The 17,748-nt window shown below is 39.6% G+C and overlaps 1 protein-coding gene across 1 annotated transcript in view; it reads right to left on the minus strand.

Annotated features, from left to right (window-relative positions):
• Positions 1-1,233: 1,233 nt before the first annotated feature.
• The window catches only part of ADCY8 (adenylate cyclase 8), a 160,992-nt gene continuing 144,477 nt past the window's right edge, over positions 1,234-17,748 (minus strand). The window contains exons 14-18 of the mRNA XM_067530337.1: positions 13,078-13,236; positions 10,430-10,576; positions 4,302-4,394; positions 3,565-3,679; positions 1,234-1,802 (exon numbers count right to left, since the gene is read on the minus strand). Of these exons, the coding sequence (XP_067386438.1) occupies positions 1,315-1,802; positions 3,565-3,679; positions 4,302-4,394; positions 10,430-10,576; positions 13,078-13,236 (1,002 nt within the window). The 3' untranslated portion in view covers positions 1,234-1,314. The remainder of the gene's footprint in view (positions 1,803-3,564; positions 3,680-4,301; positions 4,395-10,429; positions 10,577-13,077; positions 13,237-17,748) is intronic.

Consider the following 17,748-nt stretch of genomic DNA (forward strand, 5'->3'; position numbering starts at 1 on the left):
TGGCAGTGGAATGATTGTACCTACTCCAGCGAGGAATCTGGGTGAAACTGAGCAGAAACCACTAAGATGTCTGTACACCAATGCAAAAAGCATGGGTAACAAAATGGAGGAACTAGAACTACTGGTGCAGGAAGTGAAACCTGATATTATCAGGTTAACAGAAAAGTGGTGGAATAATAGTCATGACTAGAGTACAGGTATTGAAGTGCGTGTGTTGTTCAGAAAAGACAGAAATCAGAGGTAAAGGTGGTGGAGTATCATTGCTCATTTATGACTGTAAAGAAAATAGAAGTGATGGAATGGATAAAACAGAATCTGCATCAAAATCACTTAGTGGAAGAAAGCTAACAGAGGTTCCATTGAGATAGTGCTTGGGTCTGCTACAGACCCCCATGATCTGATTTGGGTATAGATCAAGCCTTCTAATATTTTTAATAAAATAAACACTACTGGGAATTGTGTGATTATGGGAGACTTTATTTCCCAGATATAGATTGGAGGACAAGTGTTACTAATAATGGCGGGGTCCGGATATTCCTGGATGTGATAGCTGACAGATTTCCTCACCAAATAGTCACTGAACTTCACTAACTTGGCCAGACATTATGGGCCTATTACAGGAGTGGATGGGTGGGTGAGGTTCTGTGGCCTGTGACGTGCAGGAGGTCATACTAGATGAACATCATAGTCCCTTCTGGTCTTCAAGTCTAGGAGTAGCAGCTGAAGTGGTGAGTTTTGTGATGTGGGTTAGTTGAAACCCACTCATTCCACACAGGCCAAAGAGCCAACAGATGGTAATGCTGCAGTTCTGGTGTGGATCTGAAGTGATGCTCACAGAGATGAAGAACAATCTTGTAGTTAAGGCCCTGGACTGGAAAATCAGAATATCTGAGTGCAATTCCTGGCTCTGCCACAAGCTTCCTGTGTGACCTTGGGCAAGTCACTTGCCTTCTTTGTGCCTTAGTTCCCTCCCCAATTGGCCTATCAGGTCTATTTAGATTCTAAACTCTTTAGGATAGGGATTCTTTTTTATGAGGTGTTTGTATGGTGACTAGCACGATCGGACCCTAATCTTAGACTGGGCTTCTAGCTTACTATGGTAATACAAAGAATAACTAAGATTAAATAATGACTAGAGGTGAAAGGGTCTTAGTCCCATTACTAAATGGCAGGTGACTTACATTTTGTATGAACATTGTACCAAAAGGAAAAAAGAATCATACTTGTTCTAAAAAAAATTAAACCCTTTTTATTTGTATATTTATTTTATATATAAAAGAAATACAAAAAAAAAGAACACCAACAAAATGTTTATTATGGCAATTCAGTTTTGTCGGAGCCCTCTGCTTGGGCCACTGCCTCTGGTCCACTGGAAGTTAGTAAAGTCCGCCGGTTATAATGTCCCTTTATAATGCCGGAGTTATTGTTCTCATTAAGGATTTGCTTCTGCTTTTGCCTGTTAAGAGACTGTACAAGTCCTAATACAACAGCCGCTAACGAATACTGTCCAGTCAGTTTTCTTGGTTGTAAGATTAAAGGATTTGGTTGTACTCTTCCTAGAAGAAAATATGTTTTGATTTTTCCTTCCTGTTCACTGATACCTTTGACGTAAATCTCTCCTCGATAGTCGAAGGCAAATCCCCTGTCCTTCAGGATCAGATACGTTTCTTCAGGCACTTGTATTCTGCCACTTACACCTGTGCTGTCCATTCGACTAGCTAAATTAACTGTTTTGCCCCAGATATCATACTGAGGTTTCTTAGCACCGATAACTCCCGCTACAACAGAGCCGTGGCTAATACCTACAAACAAAATAAAATCAAGAGGAAACACAATTAGTTGTTCAGACAAGAACATTTGAAATAGCAAGTTTGGAGTTATGCTTTAGAAGTTTGCTTCAGGCACATTCTTCTCTGAGTTTTAGGAAAAGAGCGGAAATAAAGAGAAATACGGACCTAAAACATTGGAACGTCTAATTGGATACTGATCATATACAGTAGCTATCACTGTACCATGTGAGTATCTGTAAACTATGCATTGGCTTGATACTAATAAACTATGCATTGCCTTGATACCGTACAAGGGCTCAGGTCTAGCCCTTACTCCAATTAGATTTGCCATCTTTTGGGAATTTGTCCTGCAAGACAAACTTGTTAGTATTACATTGTCAAGATGTGACATCATCATATTGTTACTTCCCAGGAAAGCACATCATAACATCATGATGCAATTGCTTAAAAATGTCACAGTTTCTTATCATCTTAACATTATTCTGGGAAAGCTAAAATTGTTCTGCAAGCATTCCTAGTAAATTCAAGACAAGGGGTAATACTGCTTCAATGGGTCTACATGCCTATTTTAAAAGTAAATTTAGTACCGGTGAAAGGTGATAGATACACAGCTCTGGAGAAAGCTGTTCTTTGCTTTCTCACAGATTAGGGATAGCCTGGATAATGGCAATGCAATCCTTCCCACATTGCCTGATCAGTATAACTCCACCTTGATGTGGAAAGGCCACCTCTAAAGGATCACATTTCTGCTGAGTGTGTTTTGGTCTTGTCCAGTAATAAAGTCTCCCATACTGACTGTCAGGTACAGGCAAGTTACTGCTATATCCAATATAGCCTGTCACTTCTGTATCCCATCCTAAGGGTTTAATTCAGGACGTCAAGTTCCCCATGGCAGCAATTCAAAACCACTGCTGGTCCCGTAGGTCTGGTAAGAACTGGCATTAGATTTTTGAGCAAAGCCAAAAAACAATTTACAGTACTAAGAATAAAATCTCATTTCCGTTTTACAGAAGAAGCAGCTGAGACAGGGAGATGAAATGAAAAAAGACACAAAGTGAGTCAGTATCAAATCCAGGATCTGTTAGGTGTTCCTGGCTCCCAGTCTAACGCGCAGACCATTACATCATGATGTCTCTGTCAAATTCATTCAAGAGTGTGCAGGATGTTGTCACCCATTAATAGCTTGCACAAGAGATCGTAAATATCATAAAAAGAGAAGCAGAAGATTCTCTTTTAGGTTAAATAGTAGGGGCCCTGCTCATGACCTTGAATTCAATGTGACCACGGAAGACAAAATAGCTGGTGCCATTGAACTTCTGTACAATCACATGATCATTATACAAAGTCTTTACAGGTAATAATAATTTATTAATAGTAACAGACAGCAGGTTTAAAACAAGCATAAGGAAGCACTTCTTCACCCAACACACAGACAATCTGTGGAACTCATTGCCGGGGATATTGTGAAGGCCAAAAAATATAACTGGGTTCAAAAGAGAATTAGATGAGCTCATGAAGGATAGGTCTATCAATGGCTATTACACAAGATGGTCAGGATGCAACCCCATGCCATTGGTACCTCTAAACCTCTGAGTGCCATCCAATAATTGTTCCCTCTTAAGCATCAGGCACTTTCCACTGTCAGAAGAAAGAATACTGAGCTAGATGGACCACTGGTCTGATGCAGCATGGCCATTTTTATGTTCTTATGTATAAAGTGTGTGCAGTTGCAAAAAACAACCCATTTTATTTCAAATACTTGCACTGTACTTACCGATGCGGAGTTCAAAGTTGTTGAACGAATGCTTGTTGATCTCCTGTATACTTTCGTTCAAAGCTATAGAGAAGTCAGCCAGAGCGCACAAATGTCCCCATTTGTCTTCACATTGCTAAGAGTGAATTAAAACAAAACACATTACATGTGTTTTGCATTTGCTGTGGAACAATTATCTCCCCAGAGATAAGTATGTGAAATCATAATTCGTAAGAACGGTCTCATCACGCCCTATTAGATCTCAGTGAAGTTGTTCAGTGTTAATGGAGAGGTAAAACATTCCATTTAGGGTGCACTGCTTGCTCATTTTAGTACAGAGATGCCTTGCTGTGAAATTTAGATAGATGCTTTGCTTGATATCAGGAATTTGATGGGTAATAATGGGAATAAGCAGGAGGTGGGATTTCAGGGGATAAAGTTAAAGCTGAGAGAGGGGATGAGCAAAGAGAGAGGCACAACTTGGTTTAGGAGGAAAGGTACGGAGAACAGGATTCAGGGAAATGCGGGGAGAAACAGCATGGAGCCTGAAAGAAGAAAAGGGAAGGAGAGAGAATTCTTTGAGAACAATTGTGATTTTTTGTTGTCTGCAAGAAGTTCCAAATATCTGTTTTCTTCTAGTAAATACCATCCTGTGAGCATCTACAAATGAGACCACTATCCTTTACTTTTCAGGAATGGATGAAGAGCAACACACTCACAGCGCTGCTTGTTTTAGAAAGAGTGAACTGGGCCCTTACCTGTTTTTCAGGTGATAATCCTGATACTGCCATGTATGTGCTGCCAATGGTTTTAATTTTTTCAATATCTTGAAATCTTTCTTCACCTAGTAACTAGTGCAAATGAGATAAAATGCTGTTACTTCTACAGTACCTGATGCAAAATGCTGTAGTGTTAAATTGTACAAGTACAAAGACCTAAACTAATAATTATTCTCATAGCGTATTGTAAGGAAGATCTAATTTGGTAGAGCATCTTGTATAATTGACAATGGCATACAGTTCACTCGAACTTGAGCTTAAAGCTTTGAATGTTTCCAGGCGAGGTACTCACAAAATATATTCAGCTAAACCCTGCTGTGCTCTGCAGAGCTAACTGGCACATCATATTATGGATAGTACAAAACACACACACACTCAAGTCTCATTTAAATTCAGGCAATTGATGCAGTTCCATCATACGCACACACATACACATGCACAAATTCAGCATAAGCAAACGGGGGGGGGGGGGGGGGGAGAGAAAACAACGTGGCACCCAAAAATGTTATAAAATCTCCTTAAACCCAAGGGGAAATTTCTTCTGTTATTAGGCAAAAAATTAACATCCTCATATTATACACCATTATGCAAAGTTCCTCCAATTCATGTGTCTGAGGTTCCCATTGATTAAAAGCTAAAGGGATTACTTTGTTCAAAGAAAGATGCATTCACAGGTTTATCACAAATGCACTCCCATCAGACTAACCACATTATATGCCAGTTAAGAATCTGGGGTCTTGGAAATGTCATATCTCATTTACATAAATCATACCACCTGTCTGTAATGGAATGGTGCACTGCACCCTATGCAGGGAGTGTAAATCCATATGCCCTTCTAACCACGGGAAGGCCAACACCTGACCTACTTTTATTTTCTTCTATCGGCTTGCAGAGCCATTTATGTGCTTTTCCCTGCCAAAAAGCCAGGAGCTTCAATGCTCTCTTAAAGAATGAAATCATTGTTTGTAACACAGACTTTATGAGCAATCTGATGGCAACAGATCAGCGTGCACAGGTGTTGGGGGAAAACAATTTTGGTAAAGAAACAGATTTCATTTTCAGCTTCTAGAGGGTTTTTGTAAACAGCAATGAGCAACACAGTAATTTAAAAAAGCATGACAAATATCTGAACCGTGCCCTTTTCAGGAAAAAGAAGCCATTGGCTCTTAAATCATTTACAGAGAATATCTCAGATCGTCTTTTGTTATTTTAAATACCTTATATTTCAGTTTTATCCTATTTATCAGCTACTTCCATGTTTAAAGCAATGCTTTCATTTTCATTTTTTGCTCTGTGGTGCCTTCTAAAGATGGATTTTAATATTTTGGGAAAATATTAAAATAGACCCAGTTCTGTTTTCCCTCACCCCCTAATGTGTTCACTAATTTGCCCAGGCAATTTAGGGCACATTTTCTAACACTAACATCTACCTTGAACCCAAAAAACAATTAAAGGCCTGATCCCACATTCTTCACACATTCAAGTACAATGGGATGTCAGTGGTTGTGCAAAGAATGAAAGATTGATCCTCAAGTGTATACATGCAATATTACCCAATTGCATGCACCTGGGCATATTATGCAAGTAGAATTTAATCAGTGAAGTTTGCAAATGTGATTCTGCAGTTAAATCATAATTTATATTTGTGACAGCGTAATAACTACTGTGTCAAAAGACTGATATCATAAACACCGCATAAATCATTGCAGGGTAAAGAGAAAGGAAAAATGGTCTACAAAGTAGAAAGCCCTTATTAAAATACCAAAACAAGTAATATCAGCACCAACATACCAAGGTGGAAAGCACCTTAGATTGAACAGATTAGATAAATAAAAGAGATATCAGAAAAAAACCTGCCTTAGATCTGCAATTTTCAGGGCAGGGACAGTGTCTATGTGTGCAACATATGAAACAATGAGAGATTGGCCCTGGTTGTAGCTTCTGGGATACATTGAATAATTATAATAATAGTCATCTTGGATTCTGAAAAGTGGTGCTATAAAAAGGCAGCACAGTGTCCACATAGTAAATGCGCCTGTCAGTGCCTCTGAGCATATGTACCAAATAGAAAATCACATATAATTGCATTTTCAAATGACAGGTTGTCACACTGAAAGACACCCCATGCCAGTCCAGAAGTCAACACCTCCCAGCTCGCCCCATCAGGGGGAAGTCTGGATAACTAGACAGGGCCTTACAGCAGGTTCTGAAGGTCAACAGACTTTTGGAGCTTTGGGGAAAGCGAGTGCAGAGCCAGATACATTAAGTTCCAAAAACATAAATTTGCGGCCAAACCGTGGCCTGGCCTTATGTGGCTGAACAAGGATATAAGAGGCAGTCAGACATCCCCCACTACACCCCGTGAATCCTCTGTGGACACTCTCTTCTACACACACAAAGAAAGCAGGATTTCATGAGGCCACGCTGTCCCACTCTTTTGCAGGAGAGTGGGGAATTGGAGGAGAGAGGTAAGGAGAGGGCAGTCTTGAATTCATACTCTGAATGTAGGTTACTTCTCCCCAGGACAAAGGGGGAAAGGGCAGGGATTGTGACTCTCTGAAGTTGTAGCGAACAGCTTCCCAGAAGCTCAGGAAGTATAGAAAATGGATGAAATTCAGCCAAGGAAGTTTTGTGTTTGTTCTTCTCTCCTCAACATAGATCTACTACCATGGAGACAAAAGAACAGCTACAGACCCTAGCAGTCCTGTACATCAAGTTATAAAGCAATCAATACTCATCTCCATTTTTGAGCATAGACAGATTGTCTACACCCAGAAGAGTGCACTCCTCCTTACTTGTAGACTGCTATGGTGGTGACAGAGGTGACTTACATCACAGCCACAACACATGACTTAAAAATGTACATGCAGCAATTGGGTGAATCCAGAACAGGATTTTCACCATTATTGCTCTAACTTCCCTTCCTTCATGCTTCCTCTGCCACAGAATGCATACCAAAGAGGATGGTGTGGAAGGACATTTAGAAGACATCATATCAGTGACTCCATAATTAATTTGCTCCACTCTACCTGCCAGATTTGCAAACTCAACCAAGACTCTGAAAGACAAACTGGATTTGTTCTTGCTCACATGCCTTCACCAGTGACAACTACATTCCAGTTGCAGAATCTTTAACAGTAAACAATCCACCTCACTCCCTCTCAGCTGTGCTGGTGCTGACAAGGGCAAACAGGAATGAGCAGTCACAATGTTTGTTGGTCACTGCAGTCAGCAGCTCTGACTCCGAATACATGCAGGGTGCAGAAACGTTGCCTAAGAAGTCACCGTTTTCACCTTTCTGGCTCTTAACAGCTGCTGAGCAAAGCAATTGTTTTTTACCCTCTTTCTATATGTAATGCTGAAAAGCAGCATTTTCCCAACACTACCAGTGCTGCTCTCAAACTGTGCATCCAGACATTGCTCCCAGGTCTGCAATAAGGAGTAGTGTGAAATAAGTGGCAAGGAAGCATCATGCAGGGATGGGTCAATATTTGAGTCAATGCAAGGGTAGGTCAATAAGTCAATATTTGCAAGAAAATGTTACCAGCAGACTTTCAGCTAGCGGATGCTGCACAGCTGAAAACAGACAGTTTAATGACTTCTCCGTCTCTTCACAGTACATTTTGTTCATGCTTCACAGCCTTTCCTTTTTCCCTGTGTATGACCATTAACTATTTTCAGTTATTCTCTCTTATTTGCTTCCTTTCAAATGGCTGAGCTGCAAACCAGAGTCTAGCTGGAGTAAGGAAACTGCATCTCCACACTAGAATTAGGTTAGTAGCCAGCAAGGGATCACATTATTTCATCTAATATCCATACCAAAACCTATCTATTATACACCGAAAGATGTCTGAGACTTAACATAGTCCCTCATTAGGCTCTTTATTAATTAGGCAGTAGATGTTAGGGACTTGAAGGTGAGATAACATTAATATTCTTGGTGAAAAAGATGTCTTTAGTGAACAAGAATGTGATTCTTCTCACATGCATGATGGGATTCATAGCATAAACTTTGCATTATCTTTGAGGCGTCAAGTTTTTAATCAGATCCATAAAGAAAAACAAAACCATTATTTGAAATGTCTTTATATTACACAGGGACATCAGAATGTGCCTCTTCATTCCTCCATTACCACCTCTACCTCACACCAGCAATTTCTGTGCCCCCTCCAGTTCTGTAGACACATCCTCGATCCTGTCATCTCTAATAACCTGCTTTCCTCATCCATCTCTTTATCCAGGATCTCTTATTCAGCGAACACCCGTGAGTCAAAATCCAAGGTGTGCACATCACCACTCTCCCTCTCACACTACCCTGAGGGAGGAAGGCTATGGTCCTGGTTTTACCTCTTTGTGCCTCAGTTCCCCACCTGTAAAATTTGGATAACAACGCTTTTGGCACAAGGGAGCATGAGGATAAATTCATTTAAAAGTTGAGGTATTTAGATGCTGTGATGCGGGGGGCCATATAAGAACCTAGATAATGTGTCTTCTGTAATCAGTTCGTGTTCTTATCACACACCCCCTCATCCTTTTCCTTTGGTGCCCTTGGAGATATCATCCTTTGTGAGTCTTGATTCTATACCCTCTTACTTTATCTCCTCCTGATTCCCAGTTCAGTGTCACAGCAACATACAACCATTCACTGTCCTTTGGTACCTTCCCTAGTGGTCTCAAGATTGACATTATTCCTACCCCTTCTCAAGATTCCTCCTTATAAATGTCCTTCCCCACCCTTGGTCAATATGATCTCCAATCTTTTATTTCTTACAAAATTCTGGACATTTTTTTTTCTGACCTCTCTAGTTTGCTTTTCCAAAAGCCATGCTGTGGATCAGTGGGGCTCAAGCTTTTCCACACTGAAACCAGGACCTCTCTCCCATCTAGCTGGGATCTAGAATTGCTGCCATTTAGCAATATGTGAAGGGCAGAGTGGTCACAATCTCCTGAAACTTGTCTGTAGCTCGCAGGTTGACAGTCCCTACCCTTGATAGTTTCCAGTCTGGCTACCAGCTGCTTCACAGTTCTTATGCTGTCCTTCTGCATGGGCTCAAAGATCTTCTCAGGTCTAGACCTTGTTCCTTTTCTCTTCTAATCCTTCCTAACAACAGTGCAGAATCTGACATCATCTGTCTTGACATCCCTATTAATTGATTGGCAGAGTTAGCAATAGCCTTGGACAACTTGCTTCCTGCTCTCACTCTGCTATCCAACTGCTCCTCTCTTGCAACTGGCGATGGTTACTTCTCTGCCATTAAACCTTAGGAGTTTGTCCTAGGCCAACTTCTCTCCTCTTGTTTATCTTATACCCCTTGGCGCCCATTCTGAAATCAACCTTGGTTGTCCTTTCTGTGGAGATAATACCTAAATATAGCCCTTTACCCTATATCCTTTCCTCACAAATTGTTAGTATCACCATGACATTTAGTTCAGCTTAATATATCTAAACCTATAACATCCCTATCTGATCAGGCCAGCACCCTCAATCAAAACCAACCATCTCTCCATCTCTCATGTACCATCTTCTTTCAAGAATCTGGGCATTTGATTTGACACTGTTCACTATTTTTTCTTTCATATCCCTTGATTCCATAAATCCATCAAATGCTTATACTTCCTATGTCTGGACCACTCCTTTGCCAAAACTATTGCAGATAACTTCATCTTCTTTAACCATCAATACCTTTTGAACAGATCCTGAAATCTTTTAATTTACTTATTATTATCATTTTTTTATTATTTTCTCTGTAGTCTGGGCTTTAACTATATCTTGACCAATAAATACGGAACTTGACAAAATAAATTGATTACCCCGTGTCTACATTATCTAGATGTTTTGGGACAAATTCTGATTGCAATCACACAACTGTAAATCCAAGTCACTCAACTGATTTCCAGTCTTAACTTCACCTTACCAGTGTAATTAATATCAGTATTTGGCACTTTCAGTAGAAGAAAAGATACAATTTGAAGAACAATTGCAGTAAAGACCAGGCACAAATATTGTAGAGACTGAGTAGAAATGATGAATCAAATGTCAGACCTGCTGATCTGGATGTTCATTATTTAAAGTCCATCAAGTCCCCTTCTCTACTTGCTGGAATTACCTCATCAAAGTCTGCGATGATTTCATTCAGTAAACGCAGACATTCCACTCCTTGGTTATTCATTTCAGTTTGAGAATAAAAATCTGCAAATCCAGGGATGGAAGCAAACATCACTCCAACAGCATCATAGGACTGAGAGTACAACTCCTAAAGGAACAATAGGGAAGAACAACAAGTTGGAGTGAAAATTTATCTCACAGGTGACGTAGGGCTGTGGAAATTCATTTAAGAACTTAATATTTGTTTTATGATGGAATCAATAAGCAGCTCAGGACATGGCATTTTTAGGTACTATTGACTGACTGAGTTCTCTGGGAGGAGGATCCAAGAATGTTGCCAACACTTGCCATTTTAGCATGAGTCTCCATGCAATATTTGGTGCTTTTCTTGAAGCCCTATCAGCTTGAGTCATGTGATTATGTAAGAATGTCAGCTTTCATTTAAAAGAAAAATGATTTTAGCCCCCATGGTGGTGGAGAAAAGTTGGAAGGCTCAAACATCGGAAAGCAAATACAAAGAATCTTACATTTATTATTGTTAAAATCTCATGATTTTTAAGCCAGTCTCAAAAATTTTGAACGCTTGGGGTTGGCAATAATGGTGCTCTCTAGTGGTAAGAATTGTGGACAGGAATCAAGATTCTTGATTTCTGTTCTTGACTCATCTACTGACTCAATCTGTAGTTGTTGGCCTATCTCTTCTCTCTGTGCAACAGTTTACCCAATGATAAAAATGGGAATGACAAGAAGAACCCAGGGGTGCTCGGAGTCTTAATTCGTTAATGTCTGTAAAACACTTCAGGTTCTTTGGAATACAGCTGACTTCCTATCCTGGCCCTCCTCCACCCATGATGGAGGTGCTTCTGCAGGGACAGGGGAACCATACCACAGAGGCCAAATGCCCCCTTTCACAGATGCAGTGCACCGTGTGGAGCCTGGGGGCCCTAATTATGGGAGAAAAGACAATTTGTGAATGAATGAGTGTGTGTATATACATACACATATATACTATCTCCCAAATTCTGTACACAAATCCAATCAGTTGAGCTTTCAGTTGCTCAGTTTTTCTATTTTTGGTAGGAAGCATCAAGACAGAAATAATAAATCCATGAGAAAGTGCTTACAGTACACATTTGGGGAGTCATTTTTTGAGAGCAGGGGAATTAAGCTAATAGCCAGGCATGAATTACAGGATTGATTGTACAGTAATCTGCCAGATGTTAATGCCAGCCGGCTCATTCATGAATCCTCCCCAGGTATAATCACTCCAGGAAATTGCCTTGCAAAAAGCAGAGGTGGCAGCTGAAAATACAACTGCAAGTGTATTGAATGCATCAGCATTGACCTACTGGGCATCTGCTTTCAATTCTCTTTTTGAAAATTATTTTATCATTGAATATGAGTGTGTGTGAATGTACATTATATCTCAACCGTTCAGTAGGATGGAGTATGTACTCTCCCAGCAGCTATAGTATATTCATGACAGAAGATGGCAGGGGCCAGAACTGGAGTTTATTTCACACTAAAAAAACTGCTTTGATCTTGCTCTCGCTCCTTTTCTGTCATATGCACACACTCACCTTCAGTTGTGCAGAATAACATTATTTTTTCTTAGCAATTTAATTCTTGCAGAGTAGGAAATTCCCCAGGAGGCTAAACTCTTAAGTTCCTGGACATGTAATCTCTGAAGATGATGCCATCTTTTCCTAGCTGATACTTAATGCATAACCTTTAAAAAAAATGGTGTCTTGTCCTGTAAGACCTATTTTGGCTATCTATTTTTAAAAAAGTACTGTCAGACAAGCGGGATTCCCATGTATTTGTACAGCAAATAGCTTAGTGTTGGCATCTTATTCTAGAATTATTCGTGAACCCTGGGTTCCTGAAGCACAGTTCAAAGATCACAGCTCCAGATTCCAAGGCTGATTTCAATCGTACTTTGGAACACACTCAGCTTGGTCCCTACTAATGTTATCATAAGCATTTGACTTATTCCTGGTGACTCTACTTTCAGACACACTTTCTTCCTTTTCTTTTTTCTCAGATTTCCTTTATCCCTTGAGAAAACCCCTCTGAGATCTCCATCAAGGACCTCCAAAGCCTCCACTACCAGCCGCTGTTATTGCCTGTTTCCTCTATCTCAGGGGTCTGTCCATTGTACCTCTATATTCATTCTTATGCTTAACATATGCTTATTAATTTTGCCAACGCCCATAGTGGTACATTTTTTAATTACATGATCTCTATTTGTTCTAAAAAGACCCTGTTTCATTCAGTGCACAGGATGGATAGCAAATAAGGCAAAGGGCTATAAGAAGCAAAAGGATGTTCTTTTGGATTTAAGAGATTGGACTGGGAACCAGGAGAGCTGGGTTCTGTTCATGGCTCTGCCACAAACTTCCTGTGTGATGCTGAACAAGATTAATTAGACATATGCATGAGGGAAGTGTATTAAGATTGCACAGGCATTAGTTAATTCTGGCGTTTCCTATCTTTCGAGGGCTTAACTGTGCAATGTTAAATCATTTTTTGCATGTAATAAATAATGTCAGATAGAGGCAACAGCTTTAACATTCTAGCAGCATCCTACAAGACCCCATTTTCTTTTGCCTCTTAGGAAAAATGTATCAGAAACAAACTGATACATACTTCATTATCTCGATCCTTCTCCAGGAAGTGACGAGCAACATGACTTGGCAGAATATTTCGTAGCATATTTTCATTGTGTTCCCTTAATTCCTTCATTTCGTTGATTTCTTCTTTTGCTTGGACACGCCACAGAAAGTCCAGCCGTGCTGTGTATTCAAGCTATAGTTATGAAGAAAGGCAAACTTTAAGTCTGATGAGATAAGCGCAGACAACGTATGGTCATCGTGGAAGCCTGTTGCTACTGCCTAAATTACTTCAGTGCTGTAGACGCCAAAGCTATGACTTCTAAATAACTTGCTTTCACTGTCAACAAATATCAGCATTTTGTTATGTATACTGAGAATCGCAAAGGAATCTAGGGCCCAATAACATTAGTCATATTGCTATCTTATATTCAGTGATTGGAACATTTCAGTAAGTTATTTTCCCCCAGAACACATCTGCATTAGTTAAAGAATGACATTATAGAATCAGACATGAAATAAAGTAACAGAATAGATAGCTAGGTTAACAACATATGCTTCCAGCTCCTGAATCAGAAAATATATAAATCTTTTTATGATTGTTTTCAGAATGTATTTTATAGAAAACCAAAGTGACCGTGAATAAGGATACTCTGCAGAGAGAGGTAATTTACCTCTCAAGGACAATCACTCTTCTCTCAGCAAAAAGAAGTATGAAAAGCCCAACATGCTCCAAGAAGGACTTTTAAGTTTGAGATGCCTGGAGTGAGCTGTTTCTGCTGCTAGGGCAAATAGTCATTTGCTTTTCGTCTTATATATGATAGTGAAAGCATACAGATTGTCTTGTAGCTATATGGATAATCAGTAGTTCTGTTCATATTGCATTCTGGTTCCAAAGGCTGAAAAATTGCTATTTATTATTTGTATTACCATAGTGTCTAGTAGCCTCAGTAATGGGCAAGACCCCGCTGTACAGACACAGAACAAAAAGACAATCTCTGGAAGAGAATCCCTAGAACGTGAGGCAATAGGTGCGTACAGACAGATACAGGGAGAACAAGGAAACAGTTTAATCCTTCTAGAGGTGCAGAAATGGTGACTGATTAAACTATGGATAGATATTGAAAATAGTGGGGCTATATCTGTGTATGGATGCCATCAAAGATGTCAAAGAATTGTTTATAATGTTTGGGATGATATAATTAGGAGTAAGAGTCAAACAATTAGAATGAGAATGTTTCAAAGGAGAGAATAGGCACATTTTCTTACTGTGAGATCCATTAGCCATTCAAATAATTTGCCAGTTATGGCTATTGAGATACAACCACTAGACATGTTTGAGAGCAGACCACATAAGACAATTGGCAGCTTTGACTGGAGGATAATTCAGAATGGGTGATACATGGTGAACAAGGAATTTAGGTATTACCACATTGTATCAGTCTAGTGGTCTATCCAGTTCAATATCTTGTCAACAACACTGGCCAGTGACAGATGCTTCTGAGGAAGGTGCAAGAAACCCTGCCCAGACACTTACAAGATAACCTAACTGCAGGGAAAGTTTCCTTCTAACTCCCCATAGCTAGAACTGAGTTTAAGCCCTGCAGCATACAGGTTTATATCTGTTTCCAAACTTTTTTATTTTTTTTATTTTGCACTATTCTCTATAACTCTTGTCATCCATATGAATCCTGCTAAGTCCTTGATCTCTGTTATATCTTGTGGCAATGAGTTCCACAGGCTAACTGTGTATAGTCTGAAAAAGTATTTCCTTTTATGTTTTTTCACTTTTCAATTTCTTTGAATTACCTCTTGCTCTTGTGTTATGAGACAGGGTGCAGATGAGACCCTGATCTCCCTTTATATCACTGTGAAAAAGGGCCTAAAATCATCTCAGATATATTGACCCTTTTAAAGCACCAAGTATTATCTATCTATCTATCTATCTATCTATCTATCTATCTATCAGTCAACTGGTCTGGACTTTATGCTGTTTGCATGTAATAACTGTGATCAAGTCATAATCACTTGTACCTAAGCTACCATTAATTTTTAGATATGTGATCAGTTCTTCATCTGTCAACATGAGGCCTAATATAGAATTCCTTGGTGTTGGATGCAACATTTTTTGAGTTAGGAAATTGTCATCCATAATATTTAGAAATTTAGTTATATGCAGAATATTTCTCATTGCATATAATGGAAGATTTCACTCAATTTTATTTTGTTGAGTAGAATGAGAGCTTTGAAATTATATCTGTATTCACACCACCTGTGAAAAATAAATGACTAATATTGGGAGAATTTTAACATAGGACTCCTCCAAGTCCACTCCAGCATCTCAGTGATTAGCCTTTCTATCCAGGTCAAAACCCATTCTGGGTAATTTAATTTTCACTACTTAAAATTCCCTCTTATTTCAGCTGGAGCAATTTTCTATGCTTCCCTGGCAAAGAATGGCTGCTGGGTTCTACCCCACAGGTGACTGTATGTGAGTTTGTGAATGAGAGTGGTTTGGAAATTTTTATGGAAGATACTCTATTAGAGCAAGATAAATGTTTTTATTAAATATCTAAAATGTATGGTTATTTTTGTCTGTGAAGAAATGGAATGAGTCCACTGTGGTGTTAATGGGAAAGGATTGTTCCCAGGGCTGCATCATGGCCAATTGGGTATTCTGGTGCTGCCATGTGATTACTAGAAATGTGGCTACCTTCAGTTGTGAGTAAAGAAAATGGAATATTGCACGAGAAGCCAAAAAGCCCCAAATCCTAGCAGTAGAGATACCACACAGCCTCAATGCACATAGAATTACCATGCATGGTGGAAGCACAAGGTGCTACAAAAAGGGTGCAGCTGTCAGTTTTCTCAGTATTTCTAGTTTAATTTATTTTTGTGATGAGGGAGTGTAGTGAGGACATCATTTGAGGGTGCTTCCCCTAAGAGCAAATAATTGCATCCTGGACTAAACAGATTCCAAGGACAGACTGCTTGCAAATGTGCTTTCTCCCCGGTCACCACTCTAGGGCTTTCAAGACACACCACTTCCCACTGAATTCAGTGGAAAGACTCAATGGGAGATGGATCAGTCTCCAGAAGGGTTAACTTGTATTCCAGCAACAAAAGGGGGTTTTAACATTACAGTGAATTTCAAAGCGTCCCTCAATTTTCCTTCTCTCTTTCCCCTAAGATTCTTTTCCATTCCCCCAATTCTGTCCTGCTTTCATCTCTCCTCCCAAAGAGCCTCTTTCCATATTCAGAGTTATTCAGATGCTGAAGGGTCTGAGGATGGATGCTGGATTCTCCTCCATCTATACTGATGGATCTGAAGCACGTGGAGAGAAAGAGCTTCTAAAATAAATATAACTAAATTACAAGAAGCAAGTATGTGGACTTAATCTCCCTAGGGATCAATTCAGTGGAGAGAAGTATGTATATGGAGTGACAAGGTAGAGAGGGCAAGAAGTTGAAATAATCATGTTGTTTATTTTGTGGTTAAGAAATAGCTAGCTAGGCAAATCAGTCCCTCCTGCTTTCCAGCCAGAATGCAGGGCTCTGCAGAACTGAGAACTTACCCCACATCTGTGGGACACACATGTATAGCTTTACAACACCCTGCTTGGTGAAAATCCTTTCTTTTCAATTTACTCTAAAGCACCTTCAAGTGCCATATGTACTAAAAGATAAGCATACTGAGCTCTGATCACATTTTGCACTGTGGCCATATTGCAATGCTTTTAAATGAGAATCATTGCCTTGGAATTTCCTTCCCCTATATATATCATGCTGAATCTACTCATGAAAAACCACCTAGAGAGACAAGGTACAATTCATCCACTGACAGTAAGGCATAAAGCTGGTCTGAAACAACCATCTGTGAACTAAAAAACACAAAGAGCCTCACTGGCTCCAGTTTTATAAGGCCTATCTGGGGTGGAGAAACAGGAGGTCTTGATTCAGCTGTGGCTTGTTTGGTCTTTGCTTGCAATTATTAAAGACGCCTTGTAGCAGCTCAGAAAGAATATTGGAGTTAAAGTTAGCGCTAACAGATGTTTTAGCCACTATATAGAGAACTAGGGTCCCAGAAGGATTTCCCTGTATGGATTTTGTCCACAGACATTTTTCCTCTTCTCTTCCTCTTAGAGGAACTTGTATATGATATTTGATTTTTGAGGTGTTTTTAAGGTATGTTCTACCTCTATGCAATTTGTGCTACATGATTTTTGTATGAAATAAATACTTCAACACAGAATACCCATAGCACTGGGACTGCCTGAAATGCCTTCTGTACGTCATGTGACTTCAAAATGTTCCTGCAAGTAAAATGCTTTTAGGATCATAATTTTTCAGGCTAACGATGCTTGTTTTCATGTTAAATCGAGTTCCTGGCATGGAAATATCTGATTTACGTTGGCACCATCTATTGCTAATGGAACTATTTTTAATTAGGGGTTTAGCCTGACTGACTTTCCAGACTTATTGGCTGCACCAGAGATGGGTTCTTTAGAAAAGTCTCTCACTGTGACTAGACTGCCTTGCTCTGTTCAGATTGTATCTAAGGAAAGTAAAAGCCTTTGTGTGCAAAATTAGGGTTGAGCTTCAAATAAAGTTTGGCAGGCTACAAAAAGAATGGCAGAAGGCTAGCAGTTCTGAAATGCAAGATACCCGCATTTGTTTTAATTGGAATCTCCTACCTAATACATCTTCC

The sequence above is a fragment of the Emydura macquarii genome, unplaced genomic scaffold, assembly GCF_026122565.2.
Source record: "Emydura macquarii macquarii isolate MOO-44397 ecotype Brisbane River unplaced genomic scaffold, CSIRO-AGI_Emac_v2 contig_369, whole genome shotgun sequence".
Classification (NCBI taxonomy): domain Eukaryota; kingdom Metazoa; phylum Chordata; order Testudines; family Chelidae; genus Emydura; species Emydura macquarii.